General features: G+C 44.4%; 1 protein-coding gene across 1 annotated transcript in view; it reads right to left on the bottom strand.

Annotated features, from left to right (window-relative positions):
- Positions 1–5,895: 5,895 nt before the first annotated feature.
- The window catches only part of LOC309547671 (transmembrane emp24 domain-containing protein 11-like), a gene marked incomplete at its 5' end in the record, with an annotated part of 45,614 nt that continues 38,984 nt past the window's right edge, over positions 5,896–12,525 (bottom strand). Inside the window, 2 exons of the mRNA XM_082247572.1 lie at positions 5,896–6,419; positions 9,556–9,702. Coding sequence (XP_082103698.1) covers positions 6,270–6,419; positions 9,556–9,702 — 297 coding nt within the window. The 3' untranslated portion in view covers positions 5,896–6,269. The remainder of the gene's footprint in view (positions 6,420–9,555; positions 9,703–12,525) is intronic.

Here is a 12,525-nt window from a genome sequence, read left to right as displayed (position 1 = left end):
CTCTGTATCTCCTGCACCATGCCTGCAGCCCCTGCATCTCCTGTACCATGCCTGCAACCCCTGCATCATGCCCACAGCCTCTACTTCTCCTGCACCATGCCCGCAGCCCATGCATCTCCTGTACCATGCCCACAGCCCCTGCATCTCCTGCACCATGCCTGCAGCCCCTTCATCTCCTGCATCATGCCCCGCAGCCCCTGCATCTCTGGCACCATGCCTGCAGCCTCTGCATCTCCTGCACCATGCCCGCAGCCCCTGCATCTCCTGTACCATGCCCGCAGCCCCTGCATCTCCGGTAACATGCCAGCAGACCCTGCACCATGCCTGCAGCCTCTGCATCTCCTGCACCATGCCCGCAGCCCCTGCATCATGCCCGCAGCCTCTGCATCTCCTGTACCATGCTTGCAGCCCCTACACCTCCCTCTTATTTGTTACAAATATTTTTTTCCTCTTTGTGTATGTTTTGGTGACCAGAGGGCAAGGAGTGAGGATGGTGGGGGGCGCCACAAGATTAGCTCGCACAGGGCGCCTGAAAACCTAAGGCCGGCCCTGCTGGTCAGTCTCTCCAGTCAACCTCCAAGTGAAGATTTTCCAAATTCCTTAAGTATATTGGTAATCTCTCTACAACAAATTTGCAGTGTCTGTATACCTGCAGGTCTGGTAAGTGTGTGATAGTGCTTGACCAATGTTAGTAGGAGGTAATGAATAAAATAACCCCTGGATAGAAGATGAAATGGATTTTCCTATCTAGAGCTTAATTTATTGTAGAGGTATGATCTGGGCACTAGGCTGCTCCCTCTCTGGTTAGGATAGTTCAGTCGCTTAATAGAAGAACGACTTTTAGATGTGGGGTTAGAAGTACCAAGTAAAAAATTTGCACCTTCTTTTTAAACTCTTTTAAAATCTTGTTCTGGGTGTGCAGCAGGGCGGTATGGCAGAGGAGCGGAGGATGAAATAATATAGCCCCTGTAGGGGGATCGCTGCCGCTTACCGGATCTCCGGATGCCGGATCGCGCTGGCGCTGCCTATTAGGAGAGGCCGCGGCTGCGGCTGCTGTGAAGGCCCCAAATCTGGAACAAGGTATTTGGGTCTCCGCTGCCACCAGAGAGGTTTGTGTCCGGTGTAGGGGGTCCAGATGGGTCTCTGGTGCAATTTTTATGGCTGTGGAGGGCTTTTAGAACCCAGATGGAATGAGGTGGGCACTCGGAGCTCCCTTCTTGAGCAACCAGGTCACACGGCTTCCCCTTTTAAAATCTTTATTTGTTAGGAACAACAGATACAGCCAACGTGTTTCTGGGGATAAAACTCCCCCTTCTTAAAGGCTAATAGAGCAATCAAAAAAACTTGTGAATTGAACTAGGATATGTAGTGGCATAGCTCCTAACTGTCACTTATTTTGAGACCAGATCCCTGTCTCTTGTACAGCCTCAGATGTCCCTCCTTTTGGTCTAATGTGTACATCTCTATACAAAATGTACTATTTTACTACCAAAAGTGTTATGCTGTTCTAAACTTTTTACACAAGCTCTATATTACTGATGAAAAACCTTATAAAATGATTTGCGCTAATATCATAACACAAAACAATTGCTAACACCACAATCTAACAGAGTATTGTGTAACAATCAAAAGGTAAACAAGTGCAGCGCTAAATAAAACACAATAAGTTCTCAAATGAATGAACATAGACGGTAATACTCTCAACTAACAAATAAAGTGCAATGTGCAAAAAATATGTGCAAAAAGTCCACAGTAGGTGCAAAAATCCACAAAAAACTGCCAATGTGTGTCAAGATAGTCCAGGAGTAGGCAGCTAAATTTGCAATCCGTTCCAGTAACAGTAAAGGAAGGTAACCAATGTCCACTTAAGGAATCACTATAACACGTGCATCCACCACCCAGGGGAGAAAATAAACACTCTTACCAGAATGTATGGACTCGAATGCCAGCGGCAACGAGTCAGACATGCGTATAGATGGAAGTAACTGATTGTTGTTCAAAGGTATAATCCTTAAAGGACAGTCTTTACAAATCTCCACCTCGACCAATCTTCTTATTTGATCGTGGCTCCAACATTCATAAAAGACAAGAAGTCCCCACATAGTGTAAAACCAACTCTTTTGTTTTTAATAAAAAGTAGAAAACTTACAGCAACACAGAAGCAACGGGCATATCAGTAAAACATCTCCACAACTGTGATCACATAGGGGAAAAGGCGCAATGACATAGAACAGGCTCAATCCAACCCGACACGTTTCGCCCACATAGACGTCATCTACCCCAGATATTCCTGCAGCTCCTTTAATGTTGCTGTAGGCCTCCTGGCAACCTCCCTGACCAGATTTTTTCTGGTCTTTTCATCAATTTTGGAGAGCCGTCTAGTTCTTGGTAATGTCACTGTTGTGCCATATTTTCTCCATTTGATGATGACATCAGTTATAAGAGGGTGTGCACACTTATGCAAACACATTATTTTAGTTTTTTTATTTTTACTTCCCCCCTAAAAGATTTCAGTTTGTTTTTCAATTGAGTTGCACAGTTTATAGGTCACAATAAAGGTAATAAAAAGTTTTGAAATGATTTTTCTGTGTCTCATTTTTTTACATCACAGAAACCTGACATTTTAACAGGGGTGTGTAGACTTTTTATATCCACTGTATATCTTCCCCCAGCATGCACCACAGGCATAAACCTCCTACAGGATTGGCTGAATAAAATGTAAATATTCATAACTTAGTTTTGTGAAATCTCATACCGAGACCAGTGATACCAGTGGCATCTACTGGCAAAGGTGAGAAATCACAAGCCAGCTTAAATCATTCATATTCCTGATATGTGGCTGCTGTACCATGTACTTGTATGAGAAGGTATCCTGTTCTCTTTGGATTGCTTCCTTTATGTGAAATAAAGGCCAGTCCCTCTGCTTGCCTATTAAAAACTGACCACATTAAGCAGGAGAGCACACCATGGTCAGTTTTCTAGCTATGCTGGGAACTCAGTGTACTCTCCTCCAATGATCATACTTGTCCTGACATGCCCCTGCTGCACAGCCATTCACTGGCAAGATCAGCATCCTGCTGCTTCTCCTCTGCGCTTATGCAGCTGAGAACATGTGATCACTTATAAAAAAAAAGGGGAAAATGTGTTTATGATGCTTTTTTATATATCTATACAAAATGTTTTGCCTTTCATTTCTATTTTAAACTGAATGGGTTGTATTACAAGGTGACCGTTTACAATCACTTTAAGCTTAGGGAAAACCCAGGTGAAAAAGTATACAATCAGTCTCAGCTAACTATAGCTCAGCCAAATACTAAATTGACATAGTAGCCTGTTTAGGACAAGGGGCTACACCTACATAAAATATGTCTCCCTTTATCATTTCAGAACGTTGGAAGGTATGCTTACAGGTATGACGAGAAAGTTACCTAAAAGTGCAATACCACCACTATGTAAATAAATAAAGATAAGATCAATACATAAAATCCAGATGGCTATATCAGATGTGAATAATAATAGAGATGATAAACATATCTCTTATACGTAATAGGCAATAAGTATAGTTGAATAGTGAATAATTCAGTGATGAAATGTGCAAATATAAGCAAAGTGCCCGTGCCAAGTGATAAAAAAAGAGAAATAAATAAAGTAAAAAATAAATTAATACTTTATGAAATCAACCTAAATACATCAATTGTGAAAAAAATCATAAAACCTGTGATTCCCTAATTCTTATTGTGCAATGTGTTACACAGTGATAAGTGGAAATCAATATATCAAAAGTCTAAAGGAATGCATCAATGGTGAATAAACATAGAGCATGTGATTCCTTAATTAATAATGTGCAGCATGTAACACAGTGATACGAAAAGCTAAAGTGCCACAGTGCTCACTATAACAACCAGTACAGGTGAATCTCAATGTACAGAGATGTGACTGATTGTAGTGGTGGCTGGATGGCTGGAGTGCCCGAGTACTAAATCTGGTGCCTTCTGTGTCACCAAGTGCCAATCTTCGGTGTCGATAACATCTAAGAGACTATGAGCAACTCACCTTGCCTCTGTAAACATATAGCGTGTAATATAATCCTTCGGCTCTTCATAGGGGGTATTGCGTCCTCTTTTGTTCCTATCCTTTAGTATTAATGTTGTCCATGTGGTGTGTGTAGGAAATATAAAGGGTCCATAGCGTAATCCCGTTTGTGAATGGGTGTTTATTAAAGTAATAACAAGATACTCACATAAAAATGATCCCCTGATGAAGTCACGTGTCTGTGACGCAACACGTAGGGCACCAGTATACTGGAAGGGAAGTGAAAACGAGCTTGGCGCTCGTGGATACATTGCCTGTATACATTGTTTTTATGTGAGTACTTTGTTATTACTTTAAGAAACACTTTCAGTCAAGGCACCCTTTAAAATCTTGTAATAATAAAAAAATGTCAGCGCTCTAGAAAAAAAAAATAGAAAACTAGAGCTGCTAGCAACATAGTGCAAATTATACATACATCCAAAGAATGAATACAAAACAATTGCAGCGTTCACAATTAATAAAACATAGTGAAAGGTCCAATTATTAATCCAAAAAAGTATATAAATGGAATTAAATACAAGAAAAAGTGTCCCAGTGTACGCAACAAAAAATGAATATTGTCACTCGTGAACGTTGTCCTCTACCGTATATATAAAGCACACATTCACCAGAGCGAGTTGCTGTCCAAATTATAAGACAGCAATAGCGCATGTAGCTACTGGTGTCTAGGTCCTTTTCGGTCCTGAAGAGCAAAATTAGCCAATGCAGAGAGTCTCCTCGTGTAGAACCGTAGCATCCATTAAGCATATATGGAGATCCAAATAAAGAATATAAAGATACTCATAGTGTAGCAATCAATACAAAAAAATGTAATAAAAATTGCAAAATCGCAAAATGGTTAAAATGACACTGACAAATCACAGTATAAAAACAATAGAAAGAGGTCCAACCAAATGGAAAAGGCAAAGTTGTATCTAGTCACTTACATCAGGAGCCACCACCTCAGATATTAAAGTGGTGGCTGGACCTCAGGCATGTCTCAATATCTCTATGGCTGTTTCGCATTGCCACTATGTTTTATATTGGACCTTTCACTATGCTTTATTAATTTTGAGCGCTGCAATTGTTTTGTATTCACCCTTTAAAATCTCACAGCGACCCATTCTAAAATTGAAAAAAACAAACTCATCGTTTTACATAATACAGCAACATCCACACAAGTAGGACACCCAACTTTAGAGGTGATTCATTCTTCCAAAGCAAACACACCTTTGCACACTGGCACTGACTAGTATTCCAATGTTTCTCTTCTCCCCCGTTTCTCTTCCTCACTTAGCTAATGTGACAAATAAGGGGAGGGACAAATAAGGATACTGTGCAGGTGTCCAGCGTCCTTCTTCTCAACCGATGATGTAATTGGTTGTTAGGACATTGGCGGCGAGAAGGTTTTAAAGGTGCACAATGAAAACCTGTGGCTTTATGTAACTAATAGGTAGGCTTGATCCACCCTCTGGCTTGTATACAATTTTTAGGCATTTTGCCAAGGCACCCCTGAGGACACTTGAAGGCACCCTGGTTGAAAAAGGCTGGGGCTAGGGGCTAGACTCTGTCTTTTTGTGCCTAGTATCCATCCTCCTGTAGATGACAGTATAACCCATACTTCCTAAATACAATGTCCTTCCATGGCTTTACAATGGCTTACAAGTGAGAACAAAAATAAATTATTTTCTTTAGAGACTTTTATCTTTTTTGTTATGGATTGGCCATAGATCTAGTATGTTTACTATAATAGATGTACAAAAATGTAAATGACATAATAATTTGCATACACTTTATTTTTTTTCACAGTTTATTTTTTTCTTATGAAAGGGAAGTATCCTATATTATTCCACAATAACACAAAATAGTTTTCATGCAGGAGTTGAGGGGACACTTTTAAACATTTTGCATTAACCAAAAAGGGTCCTCGGGGGATTCAATTAAATTGAACCAGTTATCCATCTCAAAAGTTAAAGTCCTGCCTAAGCCCCTCCCATAGATATTTGTCTCATTTATCATTGCCTTGCCTAGCAAGGCCAACCAAGTGGCCAGTAAGGGTATTCATTAGACAAGTGAGCGTGACAAACTCATAGTGACAAAGTAGAACCAGGATTTGGGCAGGGGGAGAGCAGTGGATCAAAGAGGAGGCTCCTCTGGCTAAAAAATTTAAAAGCAGACATTTCTCCCTGGCTGAAATATTATACAACTTTCTTGGCAATGAGGAAATCTTTTAGGCGTTTGATCTGCCAGATGCCAACAGAGGTGAGGATGAAGGTTTGCACAATAGCCCACCATAAAACATTGCTATTCATGTCTTCACTCTTCTGTCTGTAATATTCTTCTCGCTCCTGAAAAGGGAACAAGTAATACAGTAAGAAAAAACAACAACTTAGAGCAGTGTTTTCCAACCTTTTTTCAGTCAAGGCACCCTTTAAAATTATGGACAATCTCGAAGGCACCCTCTAAAATTCTGGACAGTCTTGAGATGCCCCATTCTAAAATGTATAAACTGTTCTAATAGTTTTAAATAATGCAGCAACTTCAATACATGCAGGGCCAGATTAACGTAGGGGCTATTGGAGATGCAGCTCCAGGCCCCTACCTTTATATAGGCCCCGGGTTGGCCATATTCACTGTTACCGCTCTTCTGTCACTTGTAAACACAGAAGTCTGGCTTCTATTCTCGCTTCCCCAGGCAGCACCCTCAGAACCTCCCCACACAGCACGAAGGCCGGACAAGTAGGGACAGTTGCCGATGCATGGATGTGTTTATGGGCTTCAGAGACAGCATCCCATGTTGAATTAGGCATGCATGGCTGCACCCTTCCTCCTCTGGGTGCATGCCAAGGCACGGCCCTTAAGGCCCTTCAAAATCCTCAGCACCAAGCCCATGATGCTCTTAATCCGGCCCTGAATACATGTAGGACACCCAACATTAGAGGGGATTTATTCTTCCAAAGCAAATACACCATTGCAAACTAGTATCCCAGTGTTTTTCTTCTCCCTCGGTTTTTCTCCATCACTTAGCTAATGATACCCCAAAGCTGATGGAGAGAGGCATGGGAGGGTCAAACAAGGATGATATGCAGGCAACTGACATCCTCCTTATCAACTGATGATGTCATTGGGTGTTAGGAGGTTGACAGCTAGGTGGTTGTAATGATGCACAGTGAAAACCTGTGGCTTTGTGTAACTAAAAGTAAAGTTTCATAAACCCACCAGTTTGTATACAATTTTGGGGCAATTTTTAGGCATTTTGCAAAAGGCACCCCTGAAGAAACCTCAAGGCAACCCAGGGCACCCTGGTTGAAAAAGGCTGCTTTAGAGCATAATATTCAGCACAGAGGAACCCATGGAATAATGTTCTGGTCTCGGGGAACCCCTGATAAAAACGACTATATCTACAACTAATGATACATTAATGTGATAGTCAGTTGGAAGAATTCTCCTTACACTTGTGGTCATTGGGAAGAATTACTCCCTTACAGATAGCTAAAAAGATCAGTGGTGTCAATAGGAATTTATCTGAGCGGCAGAAATTGCTCATTGCTCATGAAACCCCTAGCAATCTCTGGAGGAGCCCCAGGGTTCCATGGAACCCTGGTTGAGAATCCTGTTGTAGACAACAGACTTTTTGGGGCAGTTAGTTAACTGTCCATTCATTCAGTACCAGTCTGGGTACTTTACTTCTGAGTCCTGACTGACAGCCAACAGCCAATCAGAAACCAAAGAACGATACTGAGGACCCAGGCAGGCATTTTCATTTTTTTATATTACTATAGGGGTTTATATAGTGCCAACATATTTCACAGTTCTTTACATACAGTTCATAAGAGTTCCTGCCCTCAAGAGCTCACGATCTGAAATCCCTATCTCTCATGCACTTTGGGACCATTTTGGTAAGAAGCCAATTAACCTACCACCATGGGTCCGTGTAAAACCCACAGAAGCACAGGGAGAACATGCAAACTCCATATAAATGGTGTCCTGACTCCTGACCAGGATTTGAACTATTGCCGCAAGAAAGAAATGCTAACCATTAAACCACTGTTCAGACCACAGGAAATCTCTCCAGCTGAACACATTTATGGGCTGTTCCTGAACCACTTCAATCAATGGGGATATTTCAAAGTACAGACAGTATTATACACAAGCTATTAATGTCCCAAATCTTGGATGTACTGGCATCAGCCTTTAAAGCAGTATTATGTTACTAAACTCCAGGACCCTGCATTCACTATATCTGGTCTCCCACAGTACACAGAACATAGAAATGCAATTATTTAGTACATATAAATAGCTAAACACCTTTTCTCATCAGCAGTATACAGCAGTCTTGTGATTTGTATTAGTCTCAGCTTAAAGCTTGTAGGAGGGGTTTTCATTCTCCTCTGTCTGGACAATGCTGATTGGCCCTGTGCTGATCACATGTACTCTCCCAAGAAATAAAAATAAACTCTCTAGCAATACACACCAAACTGAGCATGTGCAGCCTGACTCCAAATGCTCTGTTCCATCACAAGATGGGTTGGTGTCAGTGGAAGAAGGGGAGGATCAGAGAGACAAGATCACACAGCCTATATACACAATGCAGAGGATTAACCCCTTAGGCTCCACAGTGAGTATAACTAGCATGCTTTACTGCATATACAGACTGATTTTATAGTTGTGGGTTTAGAAACACTTTAAGTCCAAAAGTAAACATTTATTATACTGTAGTTTACCAATTCTTAGATGTAGCAGCTGTATTCCTTTTCTTTTTTAGGCTTTCTTTTCTTTATTTTCACCTGGTGACCCAGCCAGTAAGCCTGTATTTAAAACAGAACAAGTTGTCCTGCAGATGTAGCAGTTAGAGGGTTAAGACAAAGAATTTAACACTGATGGGGGTGCTTACAATGATCAGCTTTTTATTTATTTATGTAAAATCTTTATGCCAAAAGGAAAAAAAAATGCTAATGTAACTGCTTATAAAGTGTTTGCTGGAGTAGGGCTTTGTTTTGTTAGTATATCTAAATCTGCTAGTACATCTAACACTAGCCTCCCCTCAGATAGACAATGCAGGTGTCCAAAGCAGCCCCCTGTGCTTATTCATCCAGAGTGGGGGGCACATAATACAGGAGGTGTGTTACTGGCCACAACCAGGTGAAAAACAGAGGAAACAAAGCCTAAAAAAGGAAATCAATGCAGCCACCACATCTAATGATTGGTAAGCTGCAATATAGTAAATCATGAATGCTCAACATGTGGCCCTCCAGCTGTTACAAAACTACAAATCCCATGAGGCATTGCAAGGCTGACAGTTACAAGCATGACTTCCAAGGGCAGAGGCATAATGGAACTTGTAGTTCCGCAACAGCTGGAGGGCCACATGTTGAGCACCCATGTAGTAAATATTTGGTTTTGGGTTTATTACCAGTTTAATTATTTGTAAAACGCTATATTTGAAGGAAAAAGTCATTACAGACATTGCATGCATAAACATACCCGCTGATATTCCTGTTCTTTCATGATATGGTTCATTTCCCCTTGAAGGTTTTCTAACACTTTGGAAACTTCCTTCACTTTGTCCTTTGGATCCACAGCTGAGTAATCAAGAGGATGTTCACCAACCTGAATGTCCAAGTGTATGCGCTGAAAAGCATAATGATGATGCTGTCATTACCGCCACAGTTTTATTTTAAAGTGATTGTAAATGCAGACGTTTTTTTTTTTCTTTAATGCATTTTTAGCATTAAAGGGATTGTAAAGGTAGACTTTTTTTTTTTTAAACCTAATGCATTCTATGCCTTAAGATTAAAAAAAAAAACCTTCTATGTGCAGCAGCCCCCCTCGACCCCCCTAATACTTACCTGAACCCACTCTATCCAGTGATGTTGCAGGAGAGGCTCCGCTGCCCAGGACTCCCCTCCTTATTGGCTAAGACAGGAGGGAAGCATGATTAGCTCCCGCTGCTGTCAATCTAAGTCAGTCAGCCAATTAGGAGAGATAGGGGCGTGGCCAGGTCACGGCTCCGTGTCTGAATGGAGGGGGGCCAGGAGAGCACAGGGACAGAGAGTACAGGGGGGCTGGAGAGCACTAGAGGGGTCAGAGAGAGCACTGCAGGTGCTGGAGAGCACCAAGGGGTGGAGAGCACAGGGGAGCTGGAGAGCACAAGGGGGGCGGAGTACATGAGGGGCTGAGAAGCACAGGGTGGGCCTAGAGAACTAGGGGGTCCAGAGAGCACAGGGGGCTGGAGAGCAGTGGGGGGGCAGAGAGCATTGGGGAGCTGGAAAGCATAAGGGGGGTCGTAGAGAGCACTGAGGGGGGGGCTGGAGAGCACTGGGGGGGTGGCAGAGAGAACAGGGGGGCTGGAGAGCACTTGGGGGGGCAGAGAACATGGTGGGGCTTATGAGCACAGGGTGGGCCTAGAGCACTAGAGGGGCCAGAGAGCACAGGGGGCTGGAGAGCCCTGGGGGGGGGGGTCAGAGAGCATGGAGGGCTGAGAGCATAGGGGGGCCTAAGAGCACTGGGGGGGCTAGAGAGCATGGAGGCTGGAGAGCACTTAGGGGGGTCGGAGGGCACTGGAGGGGGGCTGGAGAGCCCTAAGGGGGGGCAGAGAGCACTGAGGGAGGCAGCGAACATGGGGGGGATAAGACCACAGGAGAGGTAGAGAGCACAGGGGTACTGGAGAGCACAGATGGGCTGGAGAGCACAGGGGAAGCTAAGAGCACGGGGGCCCGGAGAGCCCTAGGGGAGACCTGGAGAGCACTAGGGGGGGCCGGAAAGCACTGGAAGGCTTGAGAGCAGTTGGGGGCCGGAGAGCAGTGGGGGGGGAGCCTGAGAGCACAGTGGGGGGGGGAAGAGAGCACTGGGGGAGACTGAGAGCACAGGGGGGAGAGCACTGTGGGCTGGAGAGCACTGGGTGGGCTGGAGAGCATGGGGGGCTCGGAGAGCAGTGGATGGCTGGATAGCAGTTGGGGGCCAGAGAGCAGTGGGGGGAGCCTGAGAGCACAGGGGGGGCTGAGAGCACAGTGGGGGGAGCATTGGGGGGCTGGAGAGCAATGGGGGGTCGGAAAGGACTAGGTGCGGCTGGAGAGCCCTGAGGGAGGGCAGAGAGCATTGGGGGGGCAGCGAACATGGGGGGGCAAAGAGCACATGAGAGGTGGAAAGCACAGGGGGAGCTAAAAGCACAGGGGGCCTAAGAGCACGGGGGCCTAAAAGCAGGGGGGGCAGAGAGCACTAGAGGACTGGAGAGCAGTTGGGAGCTGGAGAGCAGTGAGGGGAGCCTGAGAGCACAGGAGGGGCCTTTGAGCACAGTGGTGGGGAGAGCACTGTGGGTGGGAGCAATGGGGGGAGCCGGAGAGCATGGGGGGGGGGCAGTAGAAGGATAGGACCAGCTCCATATACAGTAGAAGAATCAGTCTCTCAATTTTTTTCCTGCAGCCTCTGAAGGCCTGCAGGAGGGAGAGAAGAAGAAGGCTTTCAGGGACAGCAGGGGAAAAAAGGAGAGATTGATTCTTCTACTGCATATGCAGACGGTCCTTCTATCCAGGCACCCACATGGGAAGCTGCATTTACTTTCCCTCCTGTCTGGTGTCTCCTCCAGATCCCCTCCCTCTTCATGGTCACAGTACACCTGACCTGTAGTTTCCGTCCTCCGGATCGATGGCCGAGCTAAATTGGCAGCCAGCCAGCCACAGGGAGGCCGAGTGACTGGTGCAGTCTCAAGGAGCAGCCCAGCTGCCTTGCTCCCCCCCCCCCCCCCCCCAGGACATGCGGCTCGGCAGCCCTGACCCACCCGGCAAGTGCCCGGTGTGCCCTATGGCTAGTCTGGGCCTGCACACAGCCCAGCTCGAAGTCAAGTCCGCATGAGTGTCCCCATAGCAAGCGGTTTGCTATGGAGGCACTCAGCAGTGGGGGAGATGGAACCAGGAGCTCCAGTAAACCCAGAAGAGGAGGATTGGGGCTTCTCAGTACAAAACCATTACACAGACCAGGTAAGTATGACATGTTTGTTATTTACAATGACATTTGTAGGTAGTCTGAAAATCTTACTAAGTAGATATGATTGATGTCATGTTTGTTACATTATGTTTACTATTTTTATTTTCCACTATAAAGTATATGTAAACTTGTGCATTAAATCCTATATATGCTTTAATATGCTAATGTACCTAAAACAAAGACATTTTTTTGATTTTCAAATTTGCAATGTTCAATAAAATTATACATGGTGGGAGCTAATGTTGCCACTGCTGTGCCTCAGCCAATCAGAAAGGAGAGTCCCAGACGGCCGAGGGACTCGTAGACATTGCTGGATAGAGATGGGATCAGGTAAGTATTAGGGGGTGCTGGGAAGGCTCCTACACACAGAAGGCTTGTTATCCAAATGCATAGAAAGCATTAACATAAAAAAAACCTTCCTGACTTTACAACTCCTTTTAGCTATTTAGCTATTTAGCACTGTACTACTTT

The sequence above is a fragment of the Pelophylax lessonae genome (assembly GCF_965119305.1).
Source record: "Pelophylax lessonae genome assembly, chromosome: 1".
Taxonomy (NCBI): domain Eukaryota; kingdom Metazoa; phylum Chordata; class Amphibia; order Anura; family Ranidae; genus Pelophylax; species Pelophylax lessonae.
This window is presented reverse-complemented; position numbering and strand designations above follow the sequence as displayed.